This window comes from Labeo rohita, chromosome 22, assembly GCF_022985175.1.
Source record: "Labeo rohita strain BAU-BD-2019 chromosome 22, IGBB_LRoh.1.0, whole genome shotgun sequence".
NCBI classification, from domain to species: domain Eukaryota; kingdom Metazoa; phylum Chordata; class Actinopteri; order Cypriniformes; family Cyprinidae; genus Labeo; species Labeo rohita.
In genome coordinates this window covers 37720035-37735796 of record NC_066890.1, presented here as the reverse complement: position 1 = coordinate 37735796, position 15762 = coordinate 37720035, and the positions used below count along the sequence as shown (strand labels likewise).

Sequence of the window (15762 nt, the reverse complement as noted above, 5' to 3'; positions counted from 1 at the left end):
GTATTTGCCCGCAGAACTTTTCTGTTTTCTCACAAAATATTGTTTCCCATAAAATTGACTCTATGCACGATCACTTCCGCGTTTGGTCTCAGTCCGCTCAGTTACATCCGGTGCAGCACCGGAAGCCGTTTTCGCTATTGGTTATAACTGTGTGAAACTGGAGCAGGAGAAGATGACATACTTCACTCGCTGTTTACAAGAGCTTCCCTGCATAAATGTAAATGACGTTAATCGTATCGTGAGGCAATCAGCTCAGCAGTGAGAAAGGGAAGGGCTTCAAATGATATATTTAGAGTTACATCGACAATTTTGAGGGCGAGTATTGTCATGCTATAAGTTAATGTTATATGAATATCGATTCTAGCCATCTTCGTTTCTCACAGTTTATGTCTTTGCATGTATGTATGTATGTATTTATTTATTTATATATCTATCTAGTTACATTTTATGTACATTGCATCTTATGTGATTTTTTTTTATTAATATACATTATGGATTTTACTTTATGAACGTTACTAACTATAAATAATATCTCAGTTTTTAGTAAGGCTCAGGTGACAGGAGCGATCTGGGTGAGGGCGACATGTTTCAGGTCGATGAGGAAGTCAGAGAAGCCGCATAGTTTGGGAGTAGGAGGACTTCAGTCAAGACAATCAAGACTTTAGCTAAGCAAAGTTAAGGTTTTAAATAGAGATGCACCGATCGACTTGTGTTGTGCCAGATGTTGCTTGTGCAGCCACATCAGAACTGTTTTGTGTCTCCGTGCAACACAGAATAAATCCACGCTTTTTAACGAATCAAATGAGTCAGTGATTCAGTAATCCATTCATAAAGGCAGTTGTTGCCTCGTTTCTGAATGAATCAGCTGTTTGAACGAATCTGTTGAACTCACGTATTTAAACAGCCTTTTGCTACCACCTACTGGTTTGTTTTCAATTTATTTTCATTTCAATGCCTACAGGTGTAGAAAACACACACACCAAAATAATAATAATAATAAACGAACACAAATAATCATTTAATATTGTATTTACACAACATCACCGTACATGAAAAGTTTAACACTGCATCAAAGTTATTTATATTTGCATTTCTACATTATAAATATTCAGTTATATTTATGTTTACATTACTGCATTGCATCTGTTCAAAGTTATATATAGTTACATGTTTACAGTATTGTATTGAAACTATTTATTACATTTAAAAGTTTACATTCCTGCAGTGCAGACAACATTGTATAAAATATACGTTTATATTATTTATTACGAAAATAAATCTAAAATCATCAATCTTCAACAAATGTTTTCCTGTCTTTAATCCTTTGCCCAAGCTTTCACTAATGGGCCATTCTGGTAATTACTATAATGTATAACTATATAATACTATATTGTAATACTTAAATTATAAATCGCTGTCAAATTAATCTTATGAAAGAGTTTTGCCGCTAGTATATTTCGCTATAGAACGCGCTATGCGGAAGTAAATGGGCTGGCCGAGATTCTACCGGAAATACGTCAGCAGCGTTCGTGCATAGAGTCTATTGTATAGTGATGGGAAGTTCGGATCATTTTACCGACTCGGTCCTTTGAGTCTCGTTCAGCAAAATGAACGAATCTTTTTTCGAGTCATTTCGTTCATTACGTTCATTTTAGCAAAATACAATTAAAATGTTACGTTTTACCTCCCTAACACATCTACTGCTTACACAAACGTTGATCACACTACAAACAAAACAAAACTATAATGCTATAAGAAACAGAAAAGATTCATTCATTGTTTACCTGGGTCTTTAGTCTATGATTCGCTCACCTCGCCTCTTATCTGACAAGTTTGACAGGGTTTGAGTCATTAGTTCATCTCTCGAGTCCTCGGGTTTGACAGCCCAACATAGCTAACCAACTATGCAGCCTGAGCCGGAAAGAGAATTGATTAGTTCATCTTTTGAGTCCTCGGGTTTGAGTCGTTCGTTCATCACGTGACAGCCCCGTAATGTTAACCTATGCAGCCTGAGCCGGAAAGGAGAATTGATTAGTTCATCTTTTGAGTCTTCGGGTTTGAGTCGTTCGTTCATCACGTGACAGCCCCATAAGGTGAACGAACGACTCTAAAACAGGTGAATTAATTCCAGTACAGAACCTAATAGGATGTTGCGCATGCGCGACTGAACGAATCACTCCCCGAGGCGACTCGTTCGTCCCGAGGCACATTAAAGATTCGTTCAAAATGAACGAATCGTTCAAGAACGACCCATCACTACTATTGTATTCGCCCTCAGAATTTGACCTTTCCTTGCAAAATACTGTGTTCCCCCAAGAAACTTTGTATTCGCCTGCAAAATGTTTGCGTTTTCCCATAAACTTTTGCGTTTTCTTGCGAAATATGGTTTCCCAAACATTGAGTTCCTTTAAGAAACTATGCAATCGCTTGTAGAACTTCAGCGTTTTCTTGTAAAATACTGTGATTTCCAAGAAAATATGCATTCAACTGCAGAACCGAAAAATTTTGAGAAACTTTGCATTTGCTTGTAGAACTTTTGTTTTCTTGTAAAACATTGCGTTCCGCTCAGAAACGCTGCACTCACTTATAGAAATGTTTGCATTTGCAGGTTCTTGCCAAATATTGCATTTCCCCAAAAAATCCGCATTCGCTTGCAGAACTTTTGCGTTTTCTTACAAAATATTGCCAGCAGAATGTTTGCTTTTTTGTGCAAAATATTGAATTCCCCCAAGAAACTTTGCATTCACACACAGACTTTTGCGTTTTCTTACAAAGTATCGCCAGCAGAAGGTTTGCTTTTTTGTGCAAAATACTGTTCCCCCCAGAAACTTTGCATTCGCCCGCTGAACATTAACGTTTTCTTGCAAAATATTGCGTTTCCCCCAGAAATTTTGCATTTGCCCACAGAATGTTTGCAATTTCTTGCAAAATATTGCATTCCCTCCGAAACTTTGTATTTGCCTGCAAAACGTTTGCATTTTTGTGCAAAATATAGCGCTCATCCAAGAATGTTTGCATTTGCTCACAGAACTTTTTTGTTTTCTTGCAAAATATTCCGTTCTCCCAGGAACTTTGCATTCAGTCGCAGAACTTTTCCTTTTCTTGCTAAATATTGCGTTCTCCCCAGAAATTTTGCATTCGCCTGCATAACATCTAGTGCTTTCTTGCAAAAGATTACATTGTACTATTTACACAATATACAGTTGTTTTTTTATGCAGCACCTAATAAGAAATTGGTGAAAAAATATATGTTGGAAAGAAAAATTATATTTCAATGCTTTAACAAAAAGTTTGCTTTTCTGCATTCGCTCACAAAATATTGCTTTTTCTTGCAAAACCTTTGCATTTTTATTCAAAATATTGCATTCCCCCCCAAAAAATTGCATTCACTTACAGAACTTTTGACATTCTCCTGCGTTAAAATGGTGTTCCTTGACAAACTTTGCACTCATCCACAGAACTTGTGCGTTTTCTTGCAAAAAATAAATAAATAAAAGTTAAGAAACTTTGCATTTGTATGCAGAACTACACAAGTACAGTGTTCCCTGGAGATATTTTACATTGCGTCACATTCAAATTTGTGTTCGCTTGCAAGATTGATTTACTGTAGTATTTCTGCATAAGTTTTTTTTATTTGATTTAAGATCTCATCTCTTGATGATGATAAGATTATATCCAATAAATAAATAAAATCACTCCTTAAAATTTCCAGGAAATTACAAGAAGTGAGCTGATTTAGATGACTGAAAGAACCATCCACATACCGTTTTGTCACCCACCCATTCACCCAAATGATCACAAAAGTTTTGCCAGCGAACGCGAAGCTTCTCGAGGGAACGCAAAATGAGCACTTCTCATTTTTCTCTCATCACCATCTCTTTAGACTTGGAGGCTCCGCTGATTTCCAAATGTGTTGTAACATGGCATATTATTTAGAGATATAATTTCGCAACAGCTCTGAAAGATTTCCAAGAAAAGATAAACTTAAAACCACAGGAATGAGCCTGACTAAACAAGAATCGGAACCATCGCACACGTTCACATGTTTCCACACGGAACTATTATTGTGTGTGACGCATTAACGCTGCCCTACTGTCACTACATGCGAATTATGATCAGTCCCAAACTTTTAAACATTCACCGATTATTGCATATTTACAGCATTTCGTATATATTTTAGGTAAGTACAAAGATGCACGACACAGCTGTCATGCTTTGCATTTATCTGCAGGTTGGTTGCAGCTGCAGCTCGTCTGCGCACTTCATTTTATTGACGTTATTTAGGTGTAGACTTTAATAAATTAACTATAAATTGTAATTATGCATGCTAATATTGAATATTGAAGTATTTTATAAATTAAATCATGCATTTAAGATATTTGGGTGTTTTTTAACAAAATGTCACCGGGTTAAAATGGAGTCTGGGGGTTTAATCTGCTGTGATTAATGAGATTAATGCTTCTTCCTTGTGTCAGCTTGTTAAACCGAGTGTGAATGTTTCATCTGCTGTAATTAAATGGGTTTACATGCAGATGATGAATTTCTTCCGCAACCGTCTGGTGGTTTTGGGGCTGGTGTTACTGGCCACAGTGCTGCTGTATCTGCTGCTGCCCTCCATGCGGCAGGGGAGCATGGAACCGTCTCTGGAGGTGCAGCAGCGGATGGGGCTGATCGCCGCCTCGCCTCCGCCGCCGCCGCCGCCAAACAGCATCAACATCACGGTCAGGACCGGACAGCTTCCCGGAGACCCGCCGCTCTTCTTTAGGGAGGCTCTGCCTGTGGACAGCGCTGGACGACAGATAGTGCCTAGGTGAGGTCACTTTCTATCTATCTATCTGTCTATCTATCTATCTATCTATCATCTGTTTAAATGTTTTATTATATAGTTACATAACGGCTGTATTAGCTGCATAGATAGACAGCAATTTTGAATACAACATAATCCTTATGATACTAAAATAATAATAATGTGTAATAATGTGCGAAAGTGTTTATCTGCACTATTATATAACATATTTCAGCTGATTTAAAATGATTTAACCTTACTTTTTACTCTGAAGACGTTTTGTTCTCTCACACAATATTGCGTTACACAAGAACCTTTGCGGAATGTTTGTGTTCTTTCACAAAATATTGCATTCCCTTAAGAAACTTTGCATTAATTCGCAGCACTTTTGCATTCTCTCACAAAACAATTTGTTTGCCTGAGAACTTTGTCTTTACTCGCACAGTTTTTTTGTGCCCTTGCCAAATGTTTTTCCCTGAGGTATGGAAGCCTGTTTTTCTCAATAAGAAAAAAAAAGGTTATGCTTCTTTTTATCTCACAAATCAATACTAGAATTTCTGATTTTTTTTTTCCCCCTCAGAATTGCACATAAACTGGGAATTGTGAGTTATAAATTCAGAGTTGCGAGATATAAAACCAACATTTCTGTTTTTTGAGAATTGCATGACATAAACTCAGTTGCATGATATAAACTCAATTGCAAGAAATACTGGCATATGCGTAAAAGTTTGTATCTGGTAATTCTGACTTTTTTTCTTGCAATTACGAGTAGGCTGTATATCTAGGGATTCTGACTTTTTTCAAGCAATTCTGACTTTTTTTCCTCAGAATTGTGAAATATAAACTCGCAGTTGCAAGTTCTAAAGCCCAATTCTGAAGGGTAAAACAAAAGACAGGTATGTTCTCACAGTTCTGACTTAACTCGCAATTCTGTGGGAAAAAAAGGCAGAATTCTGAGTTTTTATCTTGCAAAAATTTCAGAATTGTGAGATAAAAAGTCTCAATTACCTTTTTTGTCAGTGGCAGAAACGGGCTTCCATATTGAGGAGCCTTGCTTTCGCTTACAAGCCCTTCTTTTGCTTGCAGACCTCGCAAAATATTGTGTTCACTGCGACAAAAATATTGCATTGAGAAACATTGCATGCACTCTCAAAACGTTTGCATTTTATAGCAAAATATTTGTTCCCCATGAAACATTGCTTTCACTCACAAAACGTTTGTGTTCTCTCACAAAATATTGTGTTGCCCAAGAAACCTTGCTTTGACTCGCAAAACTTTTGTTTACTCACTAATTATTGCGTATGTTTGAGAAACTTTGCATGCACTCACAAAACGGCTGTTTTCTATCAAAATATTGCATTCCTCCAAGAAACTTTGCTTTCACCCGCAAAACATTTGTTTTTTTGTAAATGATTTAATTCCCCAAGAAACCTTGATTCACTCGCTAAAATTTTGAGTTCTCTTACAAAATATTGCATTCCCCTGTGAAACCTTACTTTGACTCATAAAACTTTAGCATTTTCTTGTGAAGTGTTGCATTAATTGAGAAACTTTGCCTTTACTCACAAAACTCTTGCATTTTCTAGCAAAATATTGTTCCCCAAGAAACTTTGCCTTTACTCACAAAACCTTTGCATTCTCTTACAAAATATTGTGTTCCCCCATGAAACCTTGCTTTTATTCACAAAACGTTGTCTTGCAAAATATTGTTAATTGAAAAATTTCGCATGCACTCACAAAACTTGCATTATCTAGCAAAATATTGCATTCCCATGAGAAACCTTGCTTTCACTCACAAATTTTTATATATTCTCACAAAATTTTGCAGTCTTTAAGAAACTTTGCATGCATTTACAAAACGTTTGCGTTTTCTAGCAAAATATTGCATTTTCTAGCAAAACTTTTCCACTCACAAAACTTGTGTTTTCTAGCAAACATTGCATTCTCAAAAAACTTTTGTGTTCCCCTACAAAATATTCTATTCACCTGTGAAACCTTACTTAAACTGGCAAAACGTTTGCATTTTCCTGCAAAATATTGCGTGAATTGAGAATGCACTGACAAAACTTTTGCGTTTTTTAGCAAAACATTGCATTCGCCAAGAAACTTTTATTTCACTCACAAAACTTTTGCTTTCTCTCACAAAATATTGTATTCGCCAAGAAACCTTTCTTTCACTCGCAAAACTCTTGTGTTTCTGACAAAATATTGCGTTCATTGAGAAACTTTGCATGCACTCACAAAACTTTTTGGTTTTCTAGCAAAATATTGCAATCCCCAGAGAAACCTTGCTTTCGCTTGCAAAACGTTTGCATTTTCTCACAAAATATTGGGTTTTCCCCTGAGAAACCTTGCTTACACTCACAAAATTGGTGTTCTCTTGCCAAAGTATTGCGTTTCCGCCTAGAAACATGGTTCACTCGCAAAATCAATTTATTTTCAATTTGCAGAAGCAAATCTTTTGCCCTCATGTGAAATCCCAGACTGTGTGGATTCCCACTGACTGGATTTCGTCTGTGAAAATTATTAGTTTTAGTGTGTTCTGGCTGGTTGCTGGAAAGTTTTGATACATAAATCAACTGACAGACAGTGGTATAAATGAAAACTATTTTCGAACTTGCTAGATTCTTCATAAGTATTATGACCTATTCTTATGTAACTGCAAAGATTCAGCAGCTGTATCTCCTCTCCATCAGGCTGCAGATGGTGCTTTTGCATGGTCAGGCCTTCACCTCTAAGACTTGGGAGGAGTTGGGCACCCTCAGCCTGCTCGCGTCCAATGGGTACCAAGCCCTTGCTCTCGACCTGCCTGGTATGCAAAATTACAATTCACTTTTTTAATATTCTTGATTATGCTGATTTATTGAAAACAGATCATTAAACCCTCTCGTTTCTTGTCAGGTTTTGGGAATTCTCCGGACTCGGAGTCGGTAAAGTCAGATCAGAGCCGCGTAGACCTGCTAAAGCGTTTTCTGGAAGCTCTGGGTGTGCTAGCACCGGTGTTACTGAGCCCGTCTATGAGCGGCCATTACGCCCTGCCGTTCCTCCAGAAACACAGCGCTCAGCTGCACGGATTTGTGCCCATCGCCCCCGTGGGCACCCGTGGCATCACCCCACAGCAGTACCGTGACATCCAGGTGCCGTACTACTTTCAAATCACCTCACATTTAACAATTCCTTGATTTTAATGCTCCGTTTTAATTCTCATTTCTCATATGTGTGACAGACTCCTACACTGATCATATATGGAGAGCTAGACACCAACCTGGGCGCCCAATCCCATAAGAACCTGATTCAGCTGCCTCATCACACCGTGGTGAAGCTGGCAGGAGCACGACACGCCTGTTACATGGACAAACCCCGCGAGTTCCACCGCGCTCTGCTCGACTTCCTCAGCAAACTCGAATGAGGGACGGAGAGAGTGAGAATGGGTCAAACAAACATGTGAAACAGACTTTGGAAGAGACTGAGAGAAGAAAAAGAGGGATGCCAGACAAGAAAATGATGAACAGGACTGCGGTGTAGCTGTAAAGCCAGTCCTGAAGCGTAACATAACACCTCAACATTCTATCAGCCATCCACATCAGCTCACTCCTTATAATTTCCCTGTGTGCACCATCAAGAGATGAGATGTTATAATATATCAAACAAACAAAACTTCTGCAGAATTACTATAGTAACGCTTCTTTTGTAGATCATAAACATCTCCTTTTATCAGTTTCGACTTTGTTGCTTGTAATGGCCTGTCTAAAAGTTGTTACATTTTCCAATCTGGGGGTTCTGTAACGCTGTTCTCATGGTTTACAGTCTGAGAAATGTTCCTGTAACAACGCAATAGCCATAGTTTCCAATCTGAGAATAATTCTGTTACCCTTTTACCATGGTTTCCAGTCTGAGGAATGTGCTTGTAACAACACAAAAGCCATGGCTTCCAGTCTGAAAATTATTCTGTAACCCTGTTACTATTGTTTCCAGTCTAAGGAACAGTCCTGTAACACAATAGCCATGGCTTTCAGTCTGAGAATTATTTTGTAACATTGTGACCATGGTTTCCAGTCTGAGGAACATTCCTGTAACAACACAAAAGCCATAGCTTCCAATCTGAAAATTATTCTGTAACACTGTTACTATTGTTTCCAGTCTGAGAATTATTCTGTAACACTGTTACAATGGTTTCCAGTCTGAGGAACGTTCCTGTAACACAATAGCCATGGCTTCCAATCTGAAAATTATTCTGTAACACTGTTACTATTGTTTCCAGTCTGAGTAACAGTCCTGTAACAATGCAATAGCCATGGTTTCCAATCTGAGAATTATTCTGTAACGCTGTTACCATGGTTTTCAGTCTGAGAATTATTCTGTAACACTGTTACAATGGTTTCCAGTCTGAGGAACGTTCCTGTAACACAATAGCCATGGCTTCCAATCTGAAAATTATTCTGTAACACTGTTACTATTGTTTCCAGTCTGAGTAACAGTCCTGTAACAATGCAATAGCCATGGTTTCCAATCTGAGAATTATTCTGTAACGCTGTTACCATGGTTTTCAGTCTGAGAATTATTCTGTAACACTGTTACCATGGTTTCCAGTCTAAGAATTATTCTGTAACATTGTTACTATGGTTTCCAGTCTGAGGAACATTCCTGTAACAAAACAAAAGTCATGGTTTCCAGTCTGAGAATTATTCTGTAACATTGTTACCATGGTTTTCAGTCTGAGGAACGTTTCTGTAACACAATAGCCACGGCTTTCAATCTGAAAATTATTCTGTAACGCTGTTACTATTGTTTCCAGTCTGAGGAACATTCATGTAACACAACAGCCTAGGCTTCCAGTTTGAGAGTTATTCTGTAACGCTGTTACCATGGTTTCCAATATGAGGAACGTTCCTGTAACAGCACAACTGCCATGGTTTCCAGTCTGGGAGTTATTCCGTAATGCTGTTGCCATGGTTTCTAGTCTAACAGATTTTCCTGTAACATAGTTGTCATAGTTTCCTTTCTGAGGGTTGTTCTGTATCACTGTTGCTATGGTTTCCAGGAAATGTTTCTGTAACACAGTTACCATGGTGTGTAGTCTGAAGAATATTTCTATAACTCAGTTGCCATGGTTTCCTTTCTTGGGGTTGTGTTCTATCGCTTTGTATCGTTTCCATGGTTTCTTGTCTGAGGAATGTTCCTGTAACACATTTGTCATGTTTTTTTATCCTTGGGTTGTTCCTATAACTTATGGTTGCCATGGTTTCCAGGCTAAGAAGTGTTCCTGTAACTAAGTTGCCATGCTTTTCTTTTTGAGGGCTGTTCCTGTAACACAATTGCCTTGGTTTCCCCTGAGGGTTGTTCTGTAACGCTGTTGACATGGTTTCCAATCTGAGGGATGTCCCTGTAACACAGTTGCCATGGTTTGAAGTCTAAGAGTTATTCTGTAAGGCTGTTGCCATGGTTTCTGGTCTTACAGACTTTTCTCTAACATAGTTGTCATGATTTCCTTTCTGAGTGTTCTTCAGTATCACTGTTACCATGGTTTCCAGGCTAAGAAATGTTCCTGTAACTAAGGTGCCATGCTTTGCAGTCTCAGTATTATTTTGAAACGCTGTTGACATAGTTTGTGGTCTGACTGAGTTTCCTATAACATAGTTGCCATGGTTACCTTTCCTGTGGTTGTTTTTTATTGCAATTTCCATGGTTTCTTATCTGAGGAATGTTCCTGTAACGCAGTTGTCATAGTTTCATATTATTGGGTTGTTACCATTAAATGGTTGCCATGGTTTCCAGCCCGAGAAATGTTTCTGTAACTAAGTTGCCATGATTTTCTTTCTGAGGGGTGTTCCTGTAACACAGTTTACATGGTATCCACTTTGAGATTTATTGTGTAACGCTGTTGCCATGGTTTCTGGTCGAACAGATGTTCCCGTAACACAGTTACCATGGTTTTTGGTCTGATAAATGTTTATGTAACACAGTTACCATGGTTTTTGTTCTGAGAGTTGTTCTGTAACACTGTTGGCATGGTTTCCAATCTGAGGGATGTCCCTGTAACACAATTGCTATGGTTACAGTCTGAGAGTTATTCTGTAACGCTGTTGCTGTGGTTTCTGATCTGACAGATCCTGTAACATAGTTGTACTGGTTTCCTTTCTGAGGGCTGTTCTGTATCACTGTTGCTGTGGTTTCTAAGTGGCGAAATGTTCTTGTAACTCAGTTGTCTTTTCTGCAGTATGAAGAATATTCCTGTAACTCAGCTGCCATGGTTTCCTTTCTTGGGGTTGTTTTGTACCGCTGTTTCCATGGTTTCTTTTGTGAGGAATGTTCCTATTACGCATTTGTCATGGTTTCCCATAACTTATGGTTGCCATGGTTTTCTTTTTGAGGGACGTTCCTGTAACACAGATTTCCCTGTAACGTAGTTGGTTTCTTATCTGAGAATTGTTCTGTAATGCTGTTGCCATGGTTTCCAGTCTGAAGCATTTTTCTGTAACTGAGTTACCATGGCTTTATTTCTGAGGGATGTACCTGTAACACAATTTCCATGGTTTCCAATCCAAGATATTTTCTTACACTGTTGTCATGGTTTCCTATTTTGGAATGTTTCTGTAACTTATGGTTGCCAAAGTTTCCAGGCTGAGAAATGTTTCTGTGAATCAGATGCCATGATTTCCAGACTGACAGTTGTTACTGTTGCTGCGTTCACGCCATATTGTGATTACCGTAATTTCGAGACGACAACATGTGACGTTCTACTCTGAGCTGTTCAACAGAGCCTACGTTGGTCAGGTGGTACAGTGTTCTCAGAAGACTCCCAGTTCACAAGTTGTAATTAGAGTTCTACGAGGACGTGGACGCTTTATACAAGTTGGAATCTCATAATTACGGGAATTCTGATATGGCGTGAATTCCCGAACAGCACCTTGTAACACAGTTGTCATGGTTTCTAGTCTTGACAGTTACTCCAATAACATGGTTGCCATGGTTTCCATGCTGAGGATTGTTCCTGTAACTCAAGAGACTTGTTTTCTGTATTTGGCTGTTCCTATAATAGGAACTATAATAGAGTTGTTTTTCTAATACGATTGTAACAGTTTCCTGTAACAGCGAGTGTCACAATGCCAAAAATCAGTGTCATGACTGTCATAACCCTCCATCTCAAATACGCTTAACGAGTAACTGGAGTCTTCAATCCTACATGAACATCACAATGAAAATAGTATTTTCTGTTTTCTACTCTTATCATCGAGTGAAATCATCTAGAGTGTTCACACCAGCAGTTGGCACATATGTACCACTGAATGTAGCATGTCAGTGTGACCATATGATTTTAGAAGTGCAAAACGAGAGAGAACGGTTGCAGTATTGGACGTCTGTCATGCCTGTAAATTCAGTTTTTCATTATCAGTAGTTGTCAGACTTGTACTGGCAGTAGAATATTTCTCGCAATAAATAAAAAAAATTCCAGAGACTGCAGAGAAGAAAAAGTGTTTGCTAAATGGTGACGGTACTACATTACCACACCTAAAAATGTAGGTGTTCATTACATATTTATTATTTATTGCTTAAAGCTTTTACATGATAGAAACAGTAATGTGTGTGGTATTTATGTGCTGTGGTCTGTTGTTTTGTTTGTTTATAGCTTGTAAATATGAATATGTTTTAGAGGACTGTGAGGCACCTCTGACCTGTGAATATTTCCGATATCCCAAATCTTCAACCTGAAGGGATCTGTCATTGGGACTGAATTCAGATTCCAGTGTGCATGGTACTGCAGAGCCATGAAACATGCTTTTGTTCAATGCAAAATAAAGTTCATTAACATTAATGTTTTACGTTTGTGATTTAAAAGACATGCACCACAAGAGACATCAGGAACAACTGAAAATTTGTAAGGGGTCTATTGTAAGTTCAAGCGCACTAAATAGAGCAATAATTAAAAAAACACAAAATAAAAACAAAAAACTATATATATGTGTTGAATTAAACCACAAAATAAAATCAGGGATCAAAACCTTCATGCATGTTATCATGTCTGTCAAAAACTTAAGCTGTTCGTTGAAATATTGTTTTTGTGTTCAGTTTTTATTACAGTTTTTAGTAATTTTATTACTTACACATAATACATTTCAGTTAGTCTCCAAAGGCAACATTTTTAATTTTTAAGTTTTGTAATTTAGTTGTATTCTTTTGTCATTTTTAATTATTTTTGTGTAAATGTTTCTATTTTTTGTCTGTTTTTTGTAATTTTAATACTTAAACTTATATTTCAGTCAATCCCTAAGGCAACATTTCTCATTTTTGAGTTTTGTCATTTAGTTGTGTGCTTTTGTAATTTTTTATTATTTTTGTATAAATGTTTCTATTTTTATTGTCTTTTTTAGTCATAAACTTATTATATTTCAGTTAGTCCCCAATGCAACATTTCTAATTTTTACGTTTTTGTAATTAAGATGTGTGTTTTTGTAATTTTTACTAGGTCTTGTGTACATTTTTGCAATTTTATTTCAATTTTAGTAATTTTAATACTTAAACTTACTGAATTTCAGTTAGTCCCCAAGGCAATGTTTCTTTTTTTTTTTTTTTTTTTTTTTTTTTTTAATAGTTTTTGTGTAATTTTTTCTATTTGTAATAGTTTTTGTGTACATTTTTCTATTTTTATTTCCGTTTTTAGTCATTTTAATACTTAAACTTATTATATTTCAGTTAGTCTCCAAGGCAACATTTCAAATTTTTGAGTTTTTCTAATTTAGTTGTGTGCTTTTATAATTTTTAATGGTTTTTGTGTAAAAATTTCTATTTTTATTTCAGTTTTAGTCATTTAACACTTAAACTTATTATATTTCTGTTAGTCCCCAATGCAACATTTCTCATTTTTAAGTTTTTGTAATTTAGTTATGTGTTTTTGTAATTTTTACTAGGTTTTGTGTACATATTTTTGTATTTTTATTTCAGTTTTAGTCATTTTAATACTCAAACTTACTGAATTTCAGTTAGTCCCCAAGGCAACATTTCTAATTTTTGATATTTTTAATAGTTTTTGTGTAAATGTTTATATTTTTAATAGTTTTTGTGTAATTTTTTATATTTTTATTTCTATTTTTAGTCATTTTAATACTTAAACTTACTATATTTCAGGTAGTCCCCAAGGCAACATTTCTAATTTTTGATATTTTTAATAGTTTTTGTGTAAATGTTTCTATTTTTAATAGTTTTTGTGTAAATTTTTATATTTTTATTTCCATTTTTAGTCATTTTAATACTTAAACTTACTATATTTCAGTTAGTCCCCAAGGCAACATTTCTAATTTTTGAGATTTTGTAATTTAGTTGTGTGCTTTTACAATTTTTAATAGTTTTTGTGTACATTTTTCCATTTTTAATAATTTTTGAGTAAATTTTAATATTTTTATTTCCGTTTTTAGTCATTTTGATACTTAAACTTATTATTTCAGTTAGTCCCAAAGGCAACATTTGTAATTTCTAAGTTTTTGTGATTTAGTTGTCTGCTTTTGTAATTTTTAATAGGTTTTGTGTAAATTGTTCTATTTTTATTTCAGTCTTAGTAATTTTAATACTTAAACTTTCTATATTTCAGTTAGTCCCAAAGGCAACATTTCTAATTTTTGAGTTTTTCTAATTTAGTTGCTTTTTAGGGCTGCCCCCGACTAAAGATATTCCTAGTCGACTAACACTCCTGCATTTTAGCGATTAGTCGAATAATCGTTCATTTATGATATTAATATAATAACTTGCGTATATACAAGGAAAGGTACAGTCCAAGTTGAAGTTTAACACTTCCATATGACAGAAAATGCTAAAGCATGATATTAGCGCGTTCAAAATGAAAATTAAGCGCTTAAAACAGAATAGTAATAAGGCCCCGATCACACCGAACGCGTTTTTTAGTTCTAAAAACGCGAGGCGCACCGCACTGCCTTTTTCTGGTGACTTTTAAAAAAAGAGCAGTGCTTTGCGGTTTTATATGTTGCTAGGCAACCATCAAATAAGCCGTCCTGTCAATCTAATCAAAGGATTATAGCGCGAGCGCTCTAAAATCTTTGGTTTTTAGCTGTTAAGTAAACTGTCATATCAGCAAAAAACTTAAAACATACAGCTCCGGGTAACCCGCGATAGACACCAAAAGTTTCTCCTCCATCACTGCAGTCTCCGACTTTTTAAGCGTCGGTAAAACTTTCGTCACCACAACAGAAGGCCCGCCTCTCCATTCATTCGATTGGATAATGGAAAAAACCGCGATGACGTCGGGCGCTTTTCTGCTCAGAGTTGCTTTTTTTTCAACTTCAGGCGCTCAGAGTGTTCCGTCAAAAACGCGAGGCGCCGGCGGCGCATAAACAGCGCGCATAACGCTCACTGCCCATAGAAAACAATCCAAAAAAGGCACCTCTCGCTGCAAAAACACATTCGGTGTGATCGCGGCCTAAAGCGTTTAAAGTATACAGCGCTTACGGACACAAAAATCAGTGGCCGGAATGTTATAGGCTAATTATAACATAAAAACAGCAATCAGACTGCCTGTGCATTTTAATAATTTATTATCAAAAATACAAACTGTAACAGTTACATGTCAAACAAACAAACAAACAAAAAAAAAAACAGTTTTGAATAAAATAAACTAAAATTCGTTCTTTAAAATAAATCAAATAAACTTATTAGTAACTTAGGCCTAGTACAAAACAAGGCAAAAAAAAAAAACAACAACAAATAAATACTGTAGCAAAAACGCTGTTTGGTATAAAAATACAGTGGAAAATTAATATAATTTTGATATTGTTCAAAAGGAAAATTAACAAAAACGAACAATTTAATAAATGCACATGGCACATCGCACAACGCCAAAACTTAGAATAAAAAAGAAGAAGGCAAACAAATTAACAGCCTAAGTATTTGATTAAATTGTTTAGAACAACTATATTTAAGACAAAATGTGGAACAAATAATTTAAAGAACAGTAATACAAATCAAAAATA

General features: G+C 36.3%; 1 protein-coding gene across 1 annotated transcript; it reads left to right on the top strand.

The window, feature by feature from the left end:
* Positions 1 to 3957: 3957 nt before the first annotated feature.
* abhd14a (abhydrolase domain containing 14A) lies at positions 3958 to 12599 on the top strand. The gene is made up of 5 exons (XM_051095082.1): positions 3958 to 4180; positions 4533 to 4810; positions 7483 to 7598; positions 7688 to 7923; positions 8013 to 12599. The coding sequence occupies exons 2-5, from the start codon at positions 4533 to 4535 to the stop codon at positions 8193 to 8195; spliced, it is 813 nt and encodes a 270-aa protein (XP_050951039.1). The 5' UTR covers positions 3958 to 4180; the 3' UTR covers positions 8196 to 12599.
* Positions 12600 to 15762: the final 3163 nt, after the last annotated feature.

What these genes read in the sequence shown, in the direction of transcription:
- abhd14a (XM_051095082.1), top strand. Translation starts at nt 4,533, where the DNA reads ATGATGAATTTCTTCCGCAACCGTCTGGTGGTTTTGGGGCTGGTGTTA. An exon ending in CCTTGCTCTCGACCTGCCTG is followed by an intron (nt 7,599 to 7,687) that starts GTATGCAAAATT and finishes GTTTCTTGTCAG; the next exon opens with GTTTTGGGAATTCTCCGGAC. An exon ending in AGCAGTACCGTGACATCCAG is followed by an intron (nt 7,924 to 8,012) that starts GTGCCGTACTAC and finishes TATGTGTGACAG; the next exon opens with ACTCCTACACTGATCATATA.